Genomic DNA, 24,270 nt, shown 5'->3' with positions numbered 1-24,270 from the left:
ATCCCCCCGCGGAGGGAGGGAGTGAGGGGGCCGGGCCGGGCGGGGCCGGGCGGGGCGGGGCGGCCGCAGGAGGCCGATCAGCCGCTATAAGAGCGGAAGCGGCGGCGGCAGCTCCGCTCCCTGTGCTCGGCCAGCCAGCCCTGCCCGGCCCATCCCGCCGACATGGCGCTGTCCGCAGACCCCCAGTTCAAGAAGCTGCTGGAGTGGCACAAGGCGAACGCCTCCAAGCTGGTCCTGCGGCAGCTCTTCGAGGCCGATAAGGATCGCTTCCAGAAATTCAGGTGAGGCCCGGGCGGTGCCGCATGCGAGGCCCGGGGCCGGGGAAGGGCCGGTCGGGGCCGGGGAAGGGCCGGTCCCTGGCCGCCCTCGTTCCCCGCCGGGCTGTGCCGCGGGTCCGGGCCCCGCCGGGGTGGGAGCGGCGCGTCCTCCGGCCCCGCTCCGCCCGGGCGGGCAGTGGGGCCCGGGGGCCGGTGCCGCGGCCCCGCCTGCTCTGCCCGGAGCGGTGCCCGGGCGGCCGATGGCGGTGCGGTCCGGGCCGGTGGGCGGGGGGTGTTCCCGCAGCCCCGAGGGGCGGCCGCGCCGCCTGCCCTTGACTCATCCTTGCGGGCGGTACGTGCCGGGCAGCACAGCGCCCGCCGCTCGCACAGCCGCACTCCGCGCCCGCCGCCCGCTTAGTCACGACACGCTCCGCGACACGGCCGCCGGCCCTGCCCGGGCTGCGGGGCAGGGTCAGCCCTCCGCCATCGCTCGGACAGAAGTGCGCTGCGGCGGTGATGGAGGAGGGAGTAACAAGTGGGAGCATCGTGATAACGTTCAGCGCCTTCATCTTGTGAAGTGGCACTCGCCGTGTGCGCCGGGGCCGTGCTGAGCAGGCACGTGTGCGGTCACGTTGTGGCACTAGAGCAGCCATATGAAGTGTAATGCTATGGATGCATCCCAGACTTGAATTTTAAAGTGAGCCTGGGTGATAAAATGACCCGCCGTTCTTGAGTGCTGCGCTAAGACTTGTTGCACGCATCAGGCTTTTCATTAGTGTCCTAAGTGAAGTGATTTTTTTCCCCCCTTTTGGTCTCCTTAGAAAGTTCTTAAATTGTAATTAAACAGTTCATGTGAAGTCCTGCATACCAATATACAAGAGCTAAGATGTCCTTTGCATCGATGGAAAAGGTATGCTAAATTTTTGGAGTATTGGCTTCACCTGGCTCTTCTAACAGTGATGATGTTACAACTTCTCATGTTGTTGAAGAAATTTGTCAGTATTATCCAAATCTACCAACTCTTCACTAATAGAGCTAGTTCTGGTTTCAGTTTTTCCTTTTCTCCAGGGTTTTCTTGGTGAAATGTTCTTTACTGGAGTTATCTATTTCAAATAGCTGCCCAAATCCATGTCCTTTTGTACTTCCCATAAGTAGAGGAAACAGTTGAAGTGTTAAAGGTTTATGTCGTCTCTTGTAATCCTTTCTTGTAATTATTTCAGTCCTGTTTCCTGATAAACCTCCATGTTCTAGACTAGGAGAACTTTCTTATAGCAAAGTACAGTTGCAGAGCTGATGGCCTGTGTTGGACAGGTTTGCTTGTGTACCAATGGCCACTCTGAGCCAGCCCAGCAGGATGAGGGTAGTTAACATCTCTTCAAAACCCAAGTAGCCTGGAGGTTTTGATCCTCTGCAGTTTGCACCTCTCTCCTCATGTGCAGTTAAGCTTTATGAATATATCTGTTAGCTCTGTAGGTATTATCATAAAATCACTGACTGTCTCTCTACCTTTAGAAGGAAAAGAGAAACTTATACCCATGTGAAAGAGCTTCCTGATACTGGTTCTGGAGGAATTTCAGACCGGTGTAAATAATTTTTAATCTGAATATTGTATCTTTGAGCATAGGTATCTATTTAATTTTATTGTAAGAACCCTACACTCACTGATAGCGTCCTGCAGAATTTAGATAGAAGATCCTTTTGTTCTTTTTTCTACCTCACAACTCGTATATCCTATTTTCCTGGTTAGGAGTGTAGTCACACCTGTAAGATACATCTTTGGCTTTCTTTGCTACCCAAGGTGGTAAGGTATGCTCTGGTAGGAACAGGGGGTCTTAACAACGTGGGTTGTTCACTGGAAACTACTAGTTTTGAAGGGGTTAGAAGTGATATGATGCAGCCATCATAAAACTCAGCAGGTAGTAGAGACCTGGGTGCTGATTAAGGTAGTGCTGATGCAAATAACTATTGCAAGGTATAAAGGAATTACATTGGAATTGCAATCCTGTTGGTTGGCTTGTCCGTTATGAAGGAGCCTCCAATCTAAATGGAAAACGTGGTGGGAGATAGAATCCCCGAGGTGCTGCAGGTGAGCTGCTGCTGAAGGGCTGCAGCACTGCGGGGTGGCCGTGGCTTACGTGCCAGGGCTCGTGTCCCCCCTGGGCAGCACTGCCCTGAGCTGCTGCAGTGCAGAGGGCACAGTTGGGCAGAGAACACGGCTGAGCTGCTCTTGACATAAAGGGTGGATCCCTTGGTGTAAGGGCTTAGCAGGGGATTGCATTGGGGGCTGTGTGTTCCACCTGCTGCGTGGGAAGCTCAGTCTGGTGGCCGTTGCTTTGTTTTTGCAGGAAATGTCTTGGGTGGCACCTTTCTGCACTTGCTTCAAACGAGCAGTGACTTGAATCCAGCCACAACTTCATGGGATGTTTTGCCTTCTAGGTCTAGTGAGATTGAGTATTTTTTTTTTTAATTCATACAAGTAAAATAATGAGTTGTAGATGTAAGATATGTCAGGTAAACAAATGTAAAATGTTGATCTTTTCTTTGGGGAGTAGAACACTGGGAGAGACTATCATCTACAGTTAATTACAGAAGGAGAATTTTAGGAGTTCTACTTCTCTAAACAGAAGAAATGTTATTATACTAATGGCCTTGCTGTATCATTAGTGAAATGTGTTCAAGTCTGAGATGAGTCTGTAAATAAATTGCATCAGATTTTGAAGACTCGTTCTTATTTTTCCTCTGTACTGTATCAATGAATGGCAGTTTTGGCAGGTGAGAAATCACAGTCCTTCCTATAGCCAGCCATATTCCAGGTATCCTTGTGCTGGATGGTCTGGATTTCAGGATTACTGTTTGCAGCCCACTGAAGAGAAGGTGATTAACAGCACTGATACTAGTTTTCCCTGCTTGCCTGTGTTCTTGCTTATAAAAGAAACACGGCTCTAAGACTGTGCTTGAAGAGACCTTCCTTCCCTTAGTTAGTGCCTCCTGTATTTGAAGAGCAAAAAAGATGTTACTTTGCTTTTCCTGAAGTTAATGAAACCACCAAAATGTTTAGGCCTTGCTGTAATTCCTGTAACTCAGTTCAGCTCCATCCTTCCTCTGCAGAGTCTTGCCTGCTCTGTCACGTTATGTATGCTTGGAATAACAACTGTGCCATGGCTTGTCACTGGGAAGGCTCTTTAATGGTGACTAAAATAACAGTGCATGTTTCTGTGCTCAGGTATTGAGAAAGAAAAAGCAGGGGAGACAATGACCAAGGCAGAAACACTGAGACTCGAGATGGCTGCAGTCTCCTGTGGGGAGTGTGTGAGCAACAGGGAGAGCAAGATATGCTTTTATAGAAGGCTGAGTTAGTGACTGAACTCAGTTCCTCAGTTAGAATAAATGTACATATTTGGTTGGAAAATAGTGCAAAGCAGAAATGGGTAAAAACCCAGTGTTGTAAAGGACTAGAGGAACTGTAGAACTCACACAGGCACAAGGATACAAATACAAACAGGCTCACTTGGTTTCTACTGGACTGCCATTTCTGTGTTTCATTTCAGTTATGATATATAGATTTATATATATTTATGTGCTTGTATTCTAAACTTTTAGGCTGTAGCTTGCAGATGATTAATCGAGTAATTTGGAGACTTCCACTGGGTCAGTGAGGACTGTGAGACTAAACCATGTGCAAATGGGGTTTAATTCTGCACAGTAGTTGACAGAATGTTTCTGTACATTAAGTTGTATAGATTTTTAAATTAGGCTGTCTCAAGTCTGTATGAAAGAATGACTGACTATTTTTAAAAGGATGTGTAGGAAGACAGGTTAATTTTTCAGCAGCAGAAGATAGTGATAAGCTCCTTACTGATGATACATTAGGAAAAAGCTAATTATTGCTGGGGAATGCTGGTGGCTCAGTGAGAACAGAATGTGATTGTCCAGCTACACATCAAATAGACTTCATTGTATGTGGATTTTCACAAGCAGAAAGTGGACACTAATTCAGCGTGTTGAAAAACGTGGTCTTCAATAAAAAGAACACACTGGTAAGTCATTTTTTGAAACTTGTTGGGCAGATTGGCCACTTACATCATCTTTACTAACTCAGTGTAATTAGGGTTCCCGTTGTTGTGTAATATGTAGAGGAGCCCTGTTCAGGAAGGTGCAATTAAACAGCCTGTTGGTTTTGACAGCTTGACTCTGAACACTGACCATGGGGATATCTTACTGGATTACTCCAAGAACCTCGTTACAGAAGACGTGATGAAAATGCTGGTGGAGCTGGTAACTATTTAAATGTTGCATTAATAAACCAAATAGCTTTTTAGAAAAGTGAAGTTTTGCCTGCAGCTCACTGTTCTTGCATTGCTTACGTTCATTAGCTCTGGCTCTGAGGGACTGTGAAAGTTAAAAGGCATCTGTGTACAAATCTTGGTGCTGTTCAGATTCTTGCATTGTCACCTAGCCCCAAGCTACAAGGCCATTTTTCAATGTGCAGAGCTGTTCCTTGTGCTCTCTGAACAGATGTTTGTCAGTATAAATTCCAGCTGGCATATAGCTCTGTTATTGAGGTCTGCAGTAAAAGAGGAGATTCCTATAAAATTGCAAGAGGCGGCCATGGCTTCTATACCTGCCATTGAAACAATATTTCATATGTCATGCAGTCCTACTTTTGAGATTCATTTGCAGTTGGATCTATTTTAAGAAAGAAGTTTGTATCACTAATTTCAATTTAGTAGGGTGTCCACATTACAACCCTTCCTTCTTTAAGTATTGGTTCAGCCAAAGGCTTAGATATATAGGACTCAGATTTTTAAGAAGGGAAGAATTAGCAAAGTAGCCATAGCAAAATTACTGTTGCTGCCCTTCAGTTTAAAAAAAATAAACTCTCAGCTGGTGCAAATAATCACTAATGAATCCTGTGGCAGCGTGACAACATGGAACTGAGAAATTAATATGAATTCATTGCATCGTGGTCTTTCAGCACATGTTACTCTGTAACCTCTTGAGGAGACAAACAGCATAAAAAATACTTGCTTTAAAATGGGAGAATCAGTTCTTTTATCTAGATTCTAGCGGGTCTTTTAATCTAATGTACTTTTTGTTTTACTGTCTTGTGTTAAATGTTCATAGTCTTTGATGTAGCAGGACTAGTAGTGCATGTTGACTTCCTGCTATTTTTAAGAGGAATCTGTACTTGCATTTCTCAGGCCAAGTCAAGGGGTGTGGAAGGTGCCAGAGAGCGCATGTTCAGCGGGGAGAAGATCAACTTCACTGAGGTAAAGCTATTTCTGTCCGTGGCTCTTTGCCCTCTAGTTGTGCCTGTGTATTATGGGTCTTCATGCATCTGTGTGAGCAAAGTCTTGAAAAAAACTTACTTTAATTGCTCCTTCGAAATGCTGAGTGGCTGTAATGTTTGCTGCACTACTTACGGGAGAAATCTTTACAGCTCTTACTAAAAAACAGAAGAAAATGTGTGTGAATAATGCTACTCAGTCCTTCAATACATACCTTAAATTTTTAGAGATTTTGGTGGTATTTTTTTTCTTCTCTTCCCTCTTTTGTAGAGAGGAAGATGAGTTAGATCTTGCAAAGGGCATGGAGCAGAGTATTGCATTCCAGGTATCCCTTACATGCTTTTGCCTAATGTCAGTGTTCATAAAGCTCAGTAAAGGGCCTACAGGGTGTGGGTGAGGATTGTGTAAGACTCTGCTTTGGGCTGTGGTGCTGCTTGGCTTTGGGTACGTTTAACAGTCAAGACTATAAACAATCTTGGGAAATTTAGCCATTGTGTTTCAGTAAGAGGATGAGTACCTTCCTCTTTTTGGAGGCCTGAAGGTTGTAGTTGTGGTTAAATCTTCACTGAAACATACAGAAAGCCAACTGTACTTTTTTTCTAATATAAAAAATAGGATGAAAACTAGAAACTCAACAGTATGGTGGGTTTTATTAATCTACCTTAAAAAATTAAAGGCTATTTAGTATGTTTGAGGCAAACTCACAGAAATCAGTATTTCCTTTGACTTGACTATTAACTGCTTTAGCTGTTGCACAAGCTGTTTGCTTAAAGTAACTCAGCAGTTGGACATTGTATTGTTAGTAAATGATTCATGTTTGTTAAAAGACACAGAAACAGATAAAGTTTCACTGGAGAAATGGTTCCTCTTCCTTCTGTATTAATGCCTTCAATTTACAGGTGTAACTAATGAAAAAAGTGGGAAAAGGAAGTAGGGAAAGAGGGTGAGAAATGTTAAATCTCTCAGGAGGTTTTTCTCAGATATTGCCCTTTGCCAGCCTCGTGTAACACAAATTATGACAGGGTTAGCCCAGCTCTGACTGTGCATTATGGAGTTCTTGTCATTGGCTATGTGAGAGCAGCTGAAATCTGCTCAGAAGGATATGATTTTCCCAGAAAGCACTTAAACACAGTAGTAAACTGTTGCATTTGGTTTCTGCTGCTGCCTCCCTTTCTGCTGCTGTCTTGATAGCACTTAATGTATCAACTTCCTGCATAATGAGTCTAGTAACTTCTGTTTTCTTATCAGGGTGTTTCTTTCCAAGTCAGAAGTTGACTTAGGTTTGAATTTCTTTCTGTTTATATAGAAAATCCAGTCAGGTTGGTTTGGCTCTGTAATAGGATTATGGACAATGTGAAATTGTGGTGAGACACTAAACAGCATCTGTCAAACAGTGGGACCAAACCAAAAGCAATAAGATATAAGGGAGCTACTTAATGGCAAGAACTGACTTGTCCACTACTCTTGATCTGATTTAGAACATTTTTTAGATTTTTGTCTTAAGTATTTCAGACTTGTCTGTGTTTGGTGCTGCAGGCATTGGCTGTATGGTGTGTGCTGATGTGGAAGTTCTTTATAGTGCACCCAAGTGTGGCATTGCCAGGTGTTTGTCCCAGATGAGTTAAAACTTGCTGTTTGATATGGCACAAAGGAAGTGCTTTACAAGGTCACTTATCTGACCACTCGTCATGGGGACAGTCTTCACAGCCTGCATGATATTTGGGAAACACTTTGCTTAGCAGTAGATATCAGGTCAAATCTGACTCCTCTGAGTTAAGACAAAGCATCCTTCAAGCCTGGTAGTGAGCAGTATTTACCAAATACCATTGCATGGCTGAGTGCTGCAAAAAAATTGCCTCTGTTCACCCCAAATTTGAGTGGGTACACTTTAATTAGCAAGTGAAAGAGGCTTTTCGTATTGCAAGTCAATAACCACAAACTCAATGATTTTTGAGTTAGCATTTGGTATTTAAATCATAGCTTGGCAGTTCATATTGTCTGTGTTGTCTTTGTCTTACAATGCCTCTCATTGTAGTGAGGAACAATGAGGTAGAGCAGACTAATTTTTTAATTTGTTCATTAGTATTGACTAACTCCTTCATTCTGGATTAAAGCTGTTAAGCTCTTCAACAGGCAAACCACAGGCCTGGTTTCAGTGCTTTGACTTGTGTGCAACTGTGGAGAATTAACATAATACAGTGCATGCTAAGGTTTTTTTTTCTCATAACACAACTACCACCTACTTATCTGGTGTGCAGATATTTAGGCAACATTTACTTGTGGGCAGTGGATAGGTTAATGTGGCTATTGTATCCTTCTTTGTCAAATGTTTAAATTATTTGTCCTTTCCTATGTGAAATGGATTACTCAGGATAATTGAGAAAGTGCCAGAGAGAATAACTTTGGCTGCTTGTTATAATAGATTTTTTTAGTATTGTCATCATTAAGAAGCAATTTCATTCTTGTCCATCTTAAGCATGCCAAAATAAAGATCACTGAGTACTGACTATTGCTGAATTCTGAACCTCAATTTCTAAATGCTTTAGGGGATTTTGAGGTTTTGTTTTTTCCAAGTAAACTATTGCTTTGCATATTCTGTGCTGTTGTGAGCCCTGTGCACTGACTGTGTGAAGTGAGAGGGTGATTTGGGTAGCTGGTGATGTGTGTATGTACACACACTGAAAGCACTGCCCTACTAATCCCGGTTAATCTAAAGGATTTGGAAGTCTTGGAGATCATACTGCCCTCTGGATGAGGCAGCTGAGGCCTCTGGGTAGAACTTGGAAACAGCTTCATCTTGTTTTCCCTTGTTTCAGAACCGAGCTGTGCTTCACATTGCTCTGAGGAATCGCTCCAACAGGCCAATACTTGTGGATGGGAAGGATGTTGTTCCAGAAGTAAACAAAGTGTTGGACAAGATGAAACACTTCTGCCAGGTATGAAGTACCACCATGGCTTATTTGTCATCTTTGTTCCATATCCAGGTTCTTACAGGTGTGTTGTGAAGCACTGACTGTAGACTGGTTCACATGAGTTGTTGGCCTCTTGTTTGAGGTTTACAATAGTTCTGGCTCAGGAGTGGAGTTGGAGCTGTTTTTATTGATTTACTCTTCTCTCTCTGTTCCCAGCTCATTTTTTCTTTAATGGGCTTTCTAGATCTTGCTCTTTCAGCAGTAATCTTGTGTTTACTTTGGAAGTCTTGTAAATCATTAAGTGCCATTCAAATGTCTCTTTATTTTTTGCTAATTTTTCAACTACTTGACTTCAAGTAGAAACTGCCTCTTAACATTTGTGTAAGATCAGGAGAGAGGTAGAGGCTCCCAGCTCAGTTGCAATTTGATTGTACTCTATTTACATAGTTTCTTAAAGATCTTCTGGTTTTAGGTCCAATTCCTTTGTGATTCTATTTTGTTTGCAGTAGAAGCTCCCTGAATAGTTTAAATGTATTTTAAACATGGCTGGAGGACCTGGACCTGCTTGGTTGCTGTTGTGGGTCTTACCCAGGTGGTAGTGACCAACCTTTAACCTATGCAAAATGAGCCTGGATTATGTCCAGTTCCTAAACCACAATAACTGCCACTAATTGGTCTGAATTTGGTGGTTTCTTCAAATACTGAGAGGATTGAATGGCTGTAGAAATTCACTGATTTCTGCCCCTGTAGAGCTTTTAGCTGGTTGAGGTTTTGGTAGTGCAAAACAAGAGTTTTCCCTGGTGCCACCCTCTTGATTGCTCGATGGTGTCAGTCACCACAGCCTGTGAATATCACTTTCCATGCAGGAGTATCTTCTCTGCAAAATAAAAACCACAATAGGCAGTTTACTTGAAAAGATTAACAAAGATGCTTGTTTCAGTTGACTGACTTAGCAGGTGGGGTTTTAAGACTGTGGCAACATCATCTACAGGGTACAGGACTGTGTATATTAAAAATGGTTTTTCTGTTTGGAAAAATGAAAAGCTTAAACATCTGTAGGGAAGAAGAGCAACTCTCAGCATAACTAAGTGCTTTGTAGAAAAATTGCTTTAGAATTGGGGAGTTTACTTAGAAGGATTTATTATGCTAGAAAGATTACTTCTGTGTTTGGAAAAAATTTAATGCAGAGGTGATGGATGGGCAAAATTCAGTGCAGAGTTTGCTACTTAATGGTTGTAATTTTGTTTTAGAACTCTCAGTGAATCTTAAAGAACAAGAATAGAGCAGAAACTTGTACTGTGTGCTGTGAAGGTGCAGCCCAGAAATAAATCCTACTGCAAAGCACACATGCAGTAGAAAAGCTTTTTGAATGTTTGATTTGCCAGTAAATCTCTATTTCAGTGGTTTTATTAATATTGGTGTCTTCCAGTTTAGTTAGTAAAGTTGATTCCAATCAAAGACACTTAAAGAACTGCTTCAGGTTCAAATCTTTGTTGCAAATAGTGTAATTCCCAAGATCTTTTCATTTTTATCTATATTTCTCTTGCCTTTGCCAACACTAAATGCTACAGCAGTCCACCCAGGAGGAGAGTTCTATCTTGCAGTGTGTTTTTAAATGTGTATTAGACTTGCAGCACTTAGTGAAGTGTAATCTCAGACAGAAGCAAATGTCTGCCTAAGAAGATAGCTCTGAGTGGAGGCCTGAAGGTCCAGAAGCCTGAAAGTTGTCTTGGGAGACTTCCTACAGCAGTGCCTGCAAACACAGCCTATTGCCAGGGTTAGAATCACTGGCTTTAGTGTGCGTGTAACATCTCATTGCAATGTTTCCTGCCCCAGAGAGTCCGCAGTGGGGAATGGAAAGGCTACTCTGGGAAGACAATCACTGACGTGGTCAACGTTGGCATCGGTGGCTCTGACTTGGTAAGCTCCTGACTTCTGTGCCCCTGCACGTCTTTGTGTGGGTATGTGCCTACAGTGACAATAAAATCTGACTATGGCTTCTGTCCAGGGTCCTCTGATGGTAACTGAAGCCCTGAAACCCTATTCCAAGGGAGGCCCTCGTGTCTGGTTTGTATCCAACATTGATGGGACTCATATAGCCAAAACCCTGGCTGAGCTCAAACCAGACACCACTCTCTTCATCATTGCATCAAAGGTATGTCTGATACAAGCACTGGGCTGTGACTTGCTCTACCTGTGAAGAATTCAGTCAGAACAGAAGTCTGTCCACAGGGAGATCTAGATCAGGGACTTCTAACAGGGATTATTTCTAAATGGGCCTGTTGGGATTCATTCTAAATTTGCAGTCCAGGCTTACGTTGCCACTGAAATACTTGGGGATTCATAAATCAAGAGCTGAAAATTACTTAACCTAAACCAGATACATGAACAATTTCAGGTTGTCTGGGGTGTATTTCTCAATCAATGCAAGTTTAAGTTTTATTCACAACAGTTTGTTTGTGCTTCTCTGTGGGTGGAGTGTAGGATCCTATGTAGTTATTTCTTTGAAATTCCAGATCTTGTCTCATTCCTAAAGGTCCTGTATGTTAAGTGTTCTGACTTTTTGCATTAGTGAATTGCATGTAGTTTAAGACTCTCCATTTTGTTTTAGGATAGTAACAAAATACCTTCACCTAAATCACTTAAATGCCAAGTTCCTTGAGCACTATAAATACTAAGCTGCTTTACTTAGAAAGTACCAGCAGACTGTCTTTACCTCTTTAAGGTGACACTTATTTCTGATTACAGACTGAATAGCTGCCTTTAAGTCTTGCCTTGCTAATAACTGACTCTAACCATAATTGGCAGTTCCATCTTCCTCTGAGGAATGGTTCTGTCTGAGCAGAGGGAAGGGATGGAGGCAAACTCTGGAGTTATGTAACTTGGGTTGCCTTCATTTGTAAAGCACAGTAGAACCTTTCTGCTGTTGAAGACAATCTGCAGCAAATGAACATGTGCAGTGCTGGCCTTGGTGCTCATTATCTAATCTTGGCAATGCTGCAGCTGAGCAACAACTTATGGAATAACAAGGAAACTGCACAAAGTAATACTAATGGTTACTTGCAATAATTGAGTCCAGGGATCACGGTTCAAAGGCTTAGAAAACTGCCAGATTGAAAGAGTAACACTTCAGTTTCTGTTTGCCAGACTGTAGTTAGATAATTGGATACATTTGGAAGAGGATGAATGGCATTTTTTTTCCATAACAGGCTTGTGTTTCATAATGAAATATTTCTGGAGATGGATGAGAGTAGGTTGAATCTAGTGTTCACCCTTAAAGCTAAATTTTGATGGCTGAGTAAATCAGAATGGTTGTAGATATTTGCAAAACTGCATGACTGAACTTCTGTGCACACTTCATGAAGCAGGAAAATGTTTTCCTCTAATCAGCAAAACAAAGTTATGGATAGAATCTTAGCAGAAATGAGTGTTCCTCCATGAAAAAGTAGGAATTGAAGACAAGAGGACAGTCCAACTGGGTTATCCCATTTTGATGCTTAATTAGTTCCTTTTTAGTTGAGTGGTAAAAGTTTGTTTTTAGTAAAAGACTAAAGTAGAAAACTTAGTCTCAAAGTTTTGCAGAACAGTTAGAGGGGTGGGAAGGTAGGAAATCGGGAATAGTTGTTCCAGTTCCAGATACATGCTAGTTTAAAACTAGGTGGGTAAATCTAGCAGCACTAGTGTTCACTGGATTAAAGAGTTTGCTTTTTTGTGCAGTCTGGCAGCAGCTGTGTGTTAGCACGTCTGGCTCTGGTTGTCTGGAACATCTGCTGCTTTAGCAACCTCAAGTTGTTTGTTTTAAGAAGTGTTTTACTCATCTCCTTGTTTTTGCTGTGCAGACTTTCACCACCCAAGAGACCATCACCAATGCAGAGACAGCCAAAGAGTGGTTCCTGCGAGCTGCTAACGATGTAAGTGGGGCTGTTTGGGGGCACCTGACAATGCAGCAGCTTTGGGTTGTGTGGCTCCTCCCTGCTCCTTCTGTGTGCTTTGGAGCAGAGCCAGTGACTGCCCAAACATAAGCTCAGCAAATGCTGTACTTAGATCACTTCAGGGCTTTGTTGGTGACACAGTGTTTGTCCAATCAAAGTGATAAACTCACTAGTTTTTCATTATAAATGGTTGTCATGCATTGTTCCCCCAAATCCTCCCTGCTAAGTAATAGAGTGCAGTGTTTGCCTTGGAGCTGGCCAGTACTGTGGTACAACTACTAATATATGAAAATCCAGGAATACAGTGTCTGTGGCATTACCTTTTCATTCCTGGCAAATCCTTGAAAACTAGAAATGAAGCTATGGTTGGAGTGATACTCTGACATTTCTGTGGCAGATGGCTGTGCTATGAATAGAAACCTTGTATTTGGCTCATGCTCTCCTATTTCTAACTCTTACAAGGAAAAAAGCAGATACTGCCTCTTCAGGTAATTAAGATGGTCTTTAACCTGTTCAGTCAGGGTAGCTGTACTTAGTTTGAAAGCTGGGCTTTGAAATTCCTCATTGCACTACTGTTGCAAACAACTTTGCTCACCAGAACTGAAGGACCAAAGTCTAAATCTGGAGCTTGAGGTTTATCAGTAGTTCCAGTTGATCGTTTGACCCTGGCTGGAAGGGTTGTGCCTGTGCAGCCAACTCCATGTGCTGTGAAGTGCTGGTGGTGGTGTCCAGCTGATAACTGCTCTGAGGGCACTGGTGTGCTGCTCTCCAGAGGGACTGATGGGAATGGGATCTTTGGGCATGCTGCCAAATCCCACAGTCAATGTGAATTACGTGATTTCAAGTTTGTAACACAAAAAAACCTGGTGATAATCAACAGTATTCTGTGTAAATGGTAGCAGAACAGCTTTATAACCAGAAATTAAAATAATTAGTATTTTAGATCTAACTATATTTTTATCTTTATTAAGCCTTCAGCTGTGGCCAAGCATTTTGTTGCCTTGTCTACCAATGCTGTAAGTATAACCAGTCAAGTTTATTTTTTCTATGTACCTTTGAGATGGCCTCACTTGATAATCTAGTAAGGAAGGCTATCTTTTAAGATACTTGAATACCAAATTTTAGCATTCCTCTTGAGAGGAAGCCTTTTCTCTACTGAAAGTAACTGAAACACTTCTAGAAATTGAACTTCCATTATGGAATGAATGTGTGCTTTTTCTGCTAGAGTTTTAAATCTGAAATCAAGAGCTTTTATACTTGAAATGACTTGTTATTAATGAGTGTTACCTGTAATTGCTTCAGTATGTGTGACTGCAGTTATGTAAACAAATATTAGTCTAAACTCCAAGCGAGGGCTGAAGTGGCACAGGTAATTTGAATAGTGCTCCTGATGAACATGATGTACCCTGATGTGGTGTTCTCTGCAAATGTATGAAGTGGAGAGACCAATTAAGGAAGAACTGTGCCATCATTGGCAGCCTGTCAGGTGCTGTGATGGGAAATTCATTTCTTCCATTAGGGTTCTGTTAGTTGTAAAGTGAATGTCAGTCCAACTCTGAACTATATGGCCACTTATATTCATCAGAAAATGAATGTATGTCATTGATTTTTAATAGTGAATAATGATAGATATCTCTGGAAATGAAGATATATTTTTGTGATGGATGCTATGCACTTTTTAAAATAGAGGATGTAGTTGTGGAATTATGTATTTCATAGGTACCCAACTTGTGTTTGCTTGCTGCATATAAAGCTTTTTAATACTGTTGGTTTTACTTACGGTGTTCTTACGTGCTTTTTTGGCTTTTTTGTTTTAGCCTAAAGTTAAAGACTTTGGAATTGACCCAGAGAACATGTTTGAGTTTTGGGATGTAAGTAAATGTCTAATGTTATGTGATAGATGTTAACTGTTAGCATTTTCTGAAGCAGGTAAAGTGATTCCAACTAGATGTCTGGAAACTGCCAAAGCACCTAAATTATAGTAGTTGTATTCAGTGCACTGAAACACCTGAAAACTCTTAACGAAAGGCAAATTGGGAATGTGTCAGGCAAGCAAAACTCTTGGCCATGACGTTAAAATCCTGCGGTCAGAGGTCTGCAGAGGAGCCTTCTGTGTTCTTGGCTGTCCAGTCAGCTGTGGAGTAACAGGAGCTCCAAGTCTTGGCTTATTCCTCCATGCAAGCAGTTATTATAAGCTGTGACATTTGACTGTTGGTGTGTGCAGTGTATAAGCTAGGGCTATAAAGGTCAGACATCAGAAATGGGAGCCTACTTTGGTATTTTGTAGCAGATGCATCTTGAAAGTATACTGCCCTTAGTCTTGTCATTATACTTAGAAACAAGTTGGTTTTCCTGACAAAGTAGGTTTCAAAGGTGCTGTCTGGAAGTGTCCTAGAATGTTACCTTTCCCCAGCTAGGCTCAGAGTCCTGCTGAAGCAGGCTTTACCTAGAGAAGGGTGATATTATGAAAGCAGTTAATATAAGCTGCAAACTTAGGATTTGGATGTGAACCAGAATCAAGGGATCTGGCTCAACACATATGATATAAACTGGACAGTAGGATAACTTCAGACTTTCAAAAAATGCATACCCAAGGGTAACCTTAGGGGGCTACCCTGAGGTGCAGGTTCCCTTGACTGTGCCATAGAACGTGTAGTCAACTGTAACCAGAAAGAATATTGATTTTTGCTGATGTCTAAACACATGCTGCTGTTTTGTAATAGTTTGAATAAGTTTGAATGTCAAAGCTTTGCACTTGTCCATCTAAACCAATCTCTTGTTTGCAGTGGGTTGGTGGCCGCTACTCTCTGTGGTCTGCCATTGGTCTCTCCATCGCCCTGCATATTGGTAGGTACTCCTGGGAGCTCACCCTGCCAAGAATTAGTCTGTTTGCTTCAGGAATATAACTGTGGAATGCTTTAATAATAGTGGATTGTGGATCAGGTTTGGGGTGAATATTATTTACCCAGCCTACTCTGAGTAGTTGGATATTTGTGCTAAAAAAGTCTGTAATGCAATGGAAATGTCAGTATTTTAGTACTGCAAATGCAGCTTTGGAAAGCACCCATATTTGGGTACAAATAATCAAGTAGCGTCTCTTTAGTCACTTGCATAGCCCAAAGTGACTGATTGGTGTAAAGCCCTGTCAGTGGTGAAAACCAGACCTTGCAACTGCCATTCCTAAGCTTGGAGTGGGGTGTTTAGTACCTGTGAATATACACCCACTAAACACCAAAATCCTGTGTCTCCAGTTCTGCATATGAGCTGTGTTCAGTATTGTTAACTATCTCCTCCTCCCACTAATTCCTTGTGTTCCAGTACTTGCTCATCCTGGCTATAGAGCCTGGTGATTACATTTGTTCCCTCATCACTGCTTTCAAATATTTAAAGCCTGAAACTATAATGTCATTTGTTTTTCTAAAAAAAAGCTAGAATTCCCTTTGACTGGGGTTAAAAGAATAACAGTGGGTTTGGTGGTTTTGGAATTATATGAATAGGAGTTGTCATGTGTAGAAAAACTTATGATAAGAGCAAAATAAACCAGTCAGGCACTGACTGTTTTGTCTGCAATAACTGTTCATTGCTGCTGTCAGACAGATTTGGTGCTGACTGCTGACATGCTGGTCTATCTGCACTTCTTCCTTAGACCCTTCATCTCCCACAGCTGCCTTCTGACCATAGGTAGAGCTGCTGCTTTGATTGCCAAACACTTCACGTAATTCCTACAAAAGAATCAGGATTTCTGTCTTTGCAGGAAAGGAAGCTAAAGTTAGTTAAACTATTCCTGAATGAAAGCAAATAGAGGTTTAAATACCCTAATTATAAAGCAAAGAAAACTCAGGTGAATTGTTGAAAGAACAGGGAAGGGAAGGGGGGAGCCTTTTTCTTTGACAATCTTATTAGAGCTGTTTCTCCTCAGACTGACATGCAAATCCCTGTTTTGAAATACCAGCCTTGCCCTGTTTTCTTGGGGGATATCTGTCCCACTGAGGCTGTGAAGTGACTAAATGTTCAAACTTGATGAAAACTATATAGCCTTAAAGCAGGCTCTGTATTAAATGCCTCTGTTTTCCTTCTAGTTGTTCATTCTGTCTGAATGGGGATTTTAGGCAAAGGTTTTTTGAATTATGTTTCATGAAGTTGGACTTCCTCTGAAGTTCAGGCTTAAAGCATAAGTAAATGCCTGGCTTAGGGAATGCAAATGTCAGGAGAAGTCAAAGTACCCTTTAAATTAAGTACAAAAAGTACAGCGATTAGTAGTTGGGAGTCTTGCTGCATACAGGGAATCAAAACTGTTTTACAATTGTCTCTATAAGAAAAATCAAGTTTGAGTTGTAATAGTAAATACAAACTGACTCTTTTCATTGTTAGGTTTTGACAACTTTGAGAATCTGCTTGCAGGAGCCCACTGGATGGTGAGTGTGGAATCCCTGTTCCAGATTTGTTCCTCTTTAAGAGTTGTTAGGAAGGTAACTGAGGGCAGGGTGGTTTCTAAGGTTCAACTCCTTAGGTCCTCTCAGTGCTCCTAAAACAGCAGTGCTTGAGAAGCTGTCCCTGAATGAAAGCAACAATCAAAACAATATAAGAGTTGGGAGGGGCGACAATTGCTTTGTCAGAAGTGTTAGTTTTCCCTTGTGTCCTGCAGGATAATCACTTCCACACTGCCCCCCTGGAGAAGAACGCGCCTGTTCTGTTGGCCATGCTGGGGGTGTGGTACATCAACTGCTACGGCTGCGAGACCCACGCCCTGCTGCCCTACGACCAGTACATGCACCGCTTCGCTGCCTACTTCCAGCAGGTGGGAGTGCTCCAGAGGAACACGGGGACAAGCCTCTGTCCTGGCTCTAGGACCTGACTGCATGTGCTGGTTAAAACTGCAGTCCCTTAAATTCATGTACTCAATGGCCTGAAGAGACTGATGCCAAGATTGATTTTGATATCAGCTTATTCGCTCGGTTACTTTAAAGACGTTTTCCACATACCTCCATTGCCTTGGTGTCCATAAATTAAGCAACTGTATCCCTGATACTTGGAAAATTTCTCTAGTGAAGCGGTGTTCCTTATAGCTGAAGTATGTGTGGAAACTTGCTCTGCTTCTGAGTGATACCAGCCTTCCTTTCTTTTAGGGTGACATGGAGTCTAATGGCAAGTACATCACCAAGAAGGGCTCTCGTGTGGACTACAACACTGGCCCCATAGTGTGGGGGGAGCCTGGCACCAATGGGCAGCATGCTTTTTACCAGCTCATCCACCAAGGTAAGCTGACACCAGGCAGTGCTGCATCCTGGAATTCAATTCTGAATGGCTGCAAAGCTGCAGGAGTCTGCAGAGTCAGCACTGGTTTGGAGGTTGGCTCTTACCTAACCTAGCCTTGCAGTGCTGTGGGGCTCCTAATTAGTGGCTTTTGGAGGCTACAAGATGCAGGTTTTACCTACAATAAGGAGGGTCAAATAAAGCTGAAACTACTGAGCTGTGTTGTTACTTTCCCCTGATGTTAATAATAAAAAAGCTCTTTTATAGAACTTTTAGAAGTGACTGAATCTGCCAGTAACTCTGTAAATGGGGTGAGAATTGAAGATTTTTCTAGGACTTTCCTGTTGCAGGGTTATTAACCTGGCTTTTCTTACAGGAACTCGCATGATTCCCTGTGATTTTCTGATCCCAGTCCAGACTCAGCACCCCATCAGGAATGGCTTGCATCACAAGGTAAGTTCTTTGTCAGGGCACCCATATTTCTTATGGCTGAAGGGATTGAGGCTTATTTGGTATTGCAGTGTGCAATATTTCTAAATGTCCCTTTTAAACTCTCCACGTGGGCTCTGTCAACATTCACAATAGATTTGAAAATATCTAAATCATAATTGCATGTGATCTGTAATAGGTAATACAGTGGTGTGTTTGTTCTTGAAGAAATTACAGCCACAGTTCTTGAGGCAGCTCAGTGGTGTGTCCTGTGGGCCAACTGAAGCTGGAAAGAGTTGAGCAATTAAGTATTTGGAGGGAAAATTCTTTGTAGGAGTTGCAAGGAGTGTAATTCTTGCCGAGTAGGAGGAAGTAAACTCAGACGTGATGTGACAGCATCTCTGAGGAAGTTTTCAAGTCTTAAACTCTACTAGGATAAAAATTCATCAGTGTAATAGCATGGCTGGGGTCGTGGCTTCTACAAAGATGTTTTTAACCTGTAAAATTTTTAGTTTAATGTATTGTCTAACTAAGGATTTCCACTGAACTAAGGATTTTATTGAACTTCCATAGGTGGAAACACGTCCAGGTCTACCACTTAATACATACTTCAAAAAAAGCATGTTTCCTCACTAAATCTTAGTCTCATCATGATTTCAGATTACACAATTGGAATGGCACTTGTAATAGTAATTTTTGGTCAAGTAACACCTAGTACAGTGGAAGTTTGAGTATGACTTTGCAAAGGAAGGGGAGTAAAGGTTTCATTTGTCTGTAGATACAGTAAGAGTTTATCTTTGGTGTAAACACACGTGAATTTGCAGGCTAACATTAGAGAGGGAATAGGAAACTAGAAACTTGTACTGCCTTGGTAGGGATTGGTATGTGAGATGCTGTGGGGATTTTCCTGCCTACAGATGAGTAAGTGCATCTTAGTTGGTTAGCTGTGACTAATCTTTGCACCTGGATTTCCAGAACATGGAATAAAAGCATAGACTATCCTGGGTGAAAGGGCTGGGTGAGGTCCTGGCTCCTCTGTTCTCGGTGGGAGATTCGCTGCCGGTTTTGGCAGGGGCAGGATTCTGCAAAGCTTGTCCTGGTTGTCTTTGGATGCCCTTTAAAACAGTAATTAAGTCTCCTGGCACTCTGAAGTAAAAAGCAATAGTGGGCATCATGCAGCTAAAACTGCTACAGTGTTAACAACAAGACTTGTAAGTCCAGACTGGGTCTTGGTGTGGATTGGAGCACCAGGTACCACTACTCCAGCTGAGGGAATGGAAACCTGAGCTGTGTTTGTGTGCACCTGCTAGATCCTGCTGGCCAACTTCCTCGCTCAGACGGAGGCCTTGATGAAAGGGAAGACTGCGGAGGAGGCTCGGAAGGAGCTGCAGGGGGCCGGGCTGAGCGGGGAGGCTCTGGAGAAGCTCCTACCCCACAAGGTACCTGGGCCCTGGCCCGTGGGGGCACTGCAGCAGCCAGCAGGGGTGGCACAGGGGGCACCTCGGCAGGGCACTCAGAGCAGGTATAAGGAGCACTTGTGCTAAAGCTCCCTGTTCTGGAGCCTTTGGGGGCATTTCAGGAGGGATGAGCCATCTCAGCACTGCCCCTGGGTTATTGCCTTGTTTTACTTCTTGTAGCCCACAGCAGCCAGCAGTGCTGCTCAGAGAGAAGTTTGCTGTTGAGTTTGTAATAATAACACATGGAAGTGATACAATTTTCTGGCTGAAGGTGGTAGTCCTCAGAGCTTTCAGGACTTTGGGTTTACTGCTAATGCAAATAGTTCACTGAGGACTGGGAGAAAAATATAAGTGATATAAGTTTTACAATATATTAGATGACAATGTAACTCTTGTTTTGAAAGGTCTTTGAGGGAAATCGACCAACCAATTCCATCATGTTTACAAAACTCAACCCGTTCACTCTGGGAGCCATCATTGGTGAGTAAATAGGTCTCTCATCTGCGAATGTTTATTAAGACTTTCTGATCAAGTTTATTGATAAATCTCTTTCTGCTTACAGCCATGTATGAGCACAAGATATTTGTTCAAGGAGTTGTCTGGGATATTAACAGTTATGACCAGTGGGGGTAAGTTTCCTTGTCCTGTTACTTGCATATTTGTTGACTGATATTTCTTAATCTATCCTGACTTAGAGAAAAGACAATAAAAAAAGTATCGTACTTGGAACAAATTATTATAGGATAGTTTTAAGGGAAAACGTTTTCTGGGGATAAGTCACTGTGTGTCCTTACTCAGTCGTGCATAGTGACTTTGCAGATACAATTTTAGCTAAGGACCTGTGCTTAGTTGGATTTAGAAGAATACTATGAAGCAGAAAAGGGGCAGTAGTGAGGAAGGTAGTCAAGCAGGCTTAACACATGCTCTGAGAATTAGAAAGGAACAATATTTTCCCTTATAGAAAGTGAAAAAGAGTTATTTTACTTCTAGAAACATTTAGTAGGCAGTTTGAATAGCATCTGTTAAGCCAAAGACTGCCCACCTCTGAGTTTTCCTATGTGGAGAGACAAGAACATTCCTGGCAGAGGTCTGCATCTGTGACTGAGGGTTGTGGAGCTCCATGTGCACAACAGCATCTTTCAGGAGTTTGTCATTGGAATGGACAAACTCCTCACAATGGAAGATTTAATCAGGAGCTAATCAGATTGTTTTTAATGTGCAGTAATAGGAACTGTACAACATACCGTATGAAGGCTTAGGTAGAGGGATTGGGGAAAAGGTAAGATTTTTCAGGTGCAGCCTGCCTATGCTGTGAGGGCTTATTTTGAAGAGCACACTTGCTCTACAGGTGTAGAATATCAGTTTACACTAAGCTGTCTCCTTAAAGGCTGAAGGGTAGCCTTTGTACATGTGTTCTTAGAGCTATGTTCCTTAAAATACTGTAGTATAACCTGAGAAGGGAAGACTGGCTAGTATGAGCTGTACTGCTATAAACTCTGAAACCAGGAGTGGGACAGGAGTAAGTACAGCTTATACTGCCACACATGAAAATCTAGAATGGCATCCAAAACTATGGAATGTGGGGACACTGTAGGACCAGCCTAGTTTCTTACAGCAGTTGGACTATCCCAGGTTCTTATCCTGTGAGGCTGTAACTCCTGGATAGCCCTCTGTAGTGCTGGGGATGCTTCCAGGCCTGCAACTCAGCTGCTGTTTATTGTCTCGGTGCCATAAATTGGTGTGGTGAGCAGTGTCATGGTCAGCAGTGAACTGAGAGAGAGAGCACTGGGGCAGGCTGCATAACACAAGGGAATACTGAGGGGAAAGGACTCTGCTCAACTTCAGAAACAAAACTTTCTCTTTAGACATCCTGTAATTTGAGCTGTTTGTTCAGCTAAGCAGCTGTGAGAACTCCAGTTGTTTAAGAATGGCACTGAGTTAAATACTTTCTCAGTAACTTGTGAGGGGAAAAGCATCATAGTGTTCACTGGGAAATTACTTTTACCAGCATCTATTTTTAATGTAAATGGCTTATAGTAAATACTCTGAGTTGTTAGCACTAATGTCTTTCTGCTTTTCAATTCACTAATGTTTTTCTTTCTTCTGCTGCTTTTATAAATGCAGAGTTGAGCTTGGAAAACAACTTGCCAAGAAAATTGAGCCTGAACTGGAGTCAGATGCTCCAGTGACATCTCATGATAGCTCAACAAATGGGCTCATCAACTTCATCAAGAAACACAGAGCCTGAAAGGAAATACTTGGAGGACATCGCCAATCTCACCACGGAATACCCAAATCTGTTGTAGTTGTGCTTTTTTAGCCACTTCCAACAAAAATAGCACTTTACAGATGTAGCTTCTTCACTTGTTGCAGTTAATCTTGTTGCGTCAAGTGTTACAAATGGAAACTAGTTTTGTGAAACCCTGAGATTGTCTAGTTGCTTTCTATTTTTGTGGCTGTTAATCTGTAAAGTGCAGCTGGTATATTCAATTCTTGCCCCTCAAGTTCCTTAAAGATGATCACCTACTGATATTAGAAAATAAAAGGTATGATGGATGAGTAAAACTTCTTCACTCTTTATCCTTAAAGTGCAGCCCTAGTAACATTTGCCTCCCTCACTGTGTAAGGTTCTCTGAAGCCAAGTAAACTAACTTCTCTCTCTTTGGACTGGTTCTGCTGTAAGCTGGAAACTAGAATGTGTTCAAACAATCAAATCTACAGCTGTAGGTTGTTCAGGTTACACATTTCATGCATTTGAGCAAGATAGAGATTGATTTTTTTTTTCCGAAAGCTACTGTGAAAACGAAAGTTTACTGATGTTTGGTAGAAGTGTTCATGTTTTGTCTGTAACCTATGTGGACAGCTATCCAAAAAAGAAGAAAACTGGAGCAACTGATACCAGTTTTCCAGAGTTTGTGAAGCAAAAGGTTGTGATCACTTGTGGAAGAAATGTATTTTTGGTATCCTAGAGGGGCAATTTCACATTCTTAAATCACCATCACTGTCCAACAACAACAAAAAATAGAGAAACCTGTTTGTCAACGAGTTGTTTATCCTCTTTTGTCCTCTACTACTGTTAACCCCTCTTTGCTAGTGGACTGGCATGCTCTGGCTATTGTTCTGTAACACCTTTAATAAAGGTAAGACACAAGCATTGAAAGGAAACTGTGATTCTCGTGCCCCCAACCCTTCCCGACAAATGCTGACTGCACTGAGCTGGTAACTCTCAATGCCCATCTTTGTTGCACGGCTTTGCTGGCAGGACCCCTCCAATCTCACTGATATGTCACACTAACACCTTCCTACTGTGTTATGGATTATGATCAGCTCTATCAAGCAAATTTTTCTACATAAAATGCGAGCTCAGAAAGAGAATCGACTAGAGGGGAAGCATCATGGTTTCTTTCACAGGAGGTTTTAAACCTTTCATCCCCCTGTGCACAGCTCCCTCTTTCTGCAGCGGTCGGAGCCAAGGGAGCGCCTTTGGCGTCTTCCTGCCGTGTTGTGCGGGCGGTGCCAGACCAGCCTCGCGGAGCTGAGGGAGTCGGCTCGCTGAGGGAGGTGGCTCTCTCTGAGGGAAGGAGCGGCCCTTTCTGAAGGAGGTGGCTCTCTCTGAGGGAAGGAGCGGCCCTCGCGGAGGGAGGCGGCTCTCTCTGAGGGAAGGAGCGGCCCTCGCTGAAGGAGGCGGCTCTCTCTGAGGGAAGGAGCGGCCCTCGCTGAAGGAGGCGGCTCTCNGAGCGGCCCTCGCTGAGGGAGGCGGCTCTCTCTGAGGGAAGGAGCGGCCCTCGCTGAGGGAGGCGGCTCTCTCTGAGGGAAGGAGCGGCCCTCGCGGAGGGAGGTGGCTCTCTCTGAGGGAGCCCTTCCCGCGCCGCCATTGCCGCGCGCGGGGCGCCCCCTGCCGGCGGGAGGGCGGGACCGTCCCCTCAGCGCCCTCACGGCCCGGTCCTGCCCCCGCCCGCGGGTGTCACCTCAAACTTTACCTGCAGTAGACTTTACCTGCAGTAAACTTTACTGGCGACTTACCGACTCGTTACCAAAATGCCAAAACTGTGACCTTATGGTTTACAGAGCAAAAGGCTGCCCTGTGCTGTAACGCCTCAGGGCTGTAGTCAAACACGGAATAGAAGTGGTGAAGAGCTGTTTTCCCCTGTGCAGTTGAGGGCACGACCAGAGGGGCCACAAGTAATGAGGAGGGGACTGTGGCTACGTTTTGAAGATGAAATGGCGTAAAGCCTGCATACGGTTCAGGAACCTGCTGCCAGTGACAGAGCTGGAGGCCGAGGAAACAATCTGCCTGTTCCCTGTGCCCGTCCTCACTGACAGCCCTGCGCAGGGGACAGTGACCCTGTCTGACCTGACACACACCTCCGGCTCAACAAACACAGCCAGCTGGTGGCTCAGTTCTTTGAGCTCCGGCGAGTTGGTTTAAATCCTTCTGTTTAATATCAAGCCTGTCTTGATATCAGTTCCTGCAAGAATGAAACTGATTTCTTCACGAATTGTGCTCAGATAATAATGAAGTCCAACCCAGTCAGTTCTGACTGGGAGACTGTGTTGGGCACGGCTGAGCTCTCAAACTGTGTTGTCGTATTACAGGAGAGAATGAAAGTGCCTGAAGTGAGCAAAAACTTGTCAGACCCATAAAATGGCACACAATCCCTAATCCTACCATCCCTAATCCTCAAACCAGCGCATTTGCTACAAGACGCGTTCCTCTTGAAGGCCTCTGAGGAAATACTGTG

General features: G+C 43.2%; 1 protein-coding gene across 1 annotated transcript; it reads left to right on the top strand.

Moving 5' to 3' along the window:
* Positions 1-31: 31 nt before the first annotated feature.
* Positions 32-22,688, top strand: GPI (glucose-6-phosphate isomerase). Its single transcript, XM_017826912.1, has 18 exons — positions 32-281; positions 4,442-4,532; positions 5,459-5,527; positions 8,362-8,481; positions 10,294-10,377; positions 10,466-10,612; positions 12,297-12,368; positions 13,361-13,405; positions 14,207-14,260; positions 15,176-15,236; positions 16,761-16,804; positions 17,035-17,187; positions 17,516-17,645; positions 18,019-18,095; positions 19,382-19,510; positions 19,933-20,008; positions 20,091-20,157; positions 21,653-22,688. Exons 1-18 carry the CDS (start codon positions 163-165, stop codon positions 21,774-21,776), a joined length of 1,662 nt encoding a protein of 553 aa, XP_017682401.1. The 5' UTR covers positions 32-162; the 3' UTR covers positions 21,777-22,688.
* The last annotated feature ends 1,582 nt before the right edge of the window (positions 22,689-24,270 follow it).

The sequence above is a fragment of the Lepidothrix coronata genome, unplaced genomic scaffold (genome assembly GCF_001604755.1).
Source record: "Lepidothrix coronata isolate B3197 unplaced genomic scaffold, Lepidothrix_coronata-1.0 Scaffold132, whole genome shotgun sequence".
Taxonomy (NCBI): domain Eukaryota; kingdom Metazoa; phylum Chordata; class Aves; order Passeriformes; family Pipridae; genus Lepidothrix; species Lepidothrix coronata.
Note: the sequence above shows the minus strand (reverse complement) of the source record. Positions and strands in the feature narration are given on the sequence as shown.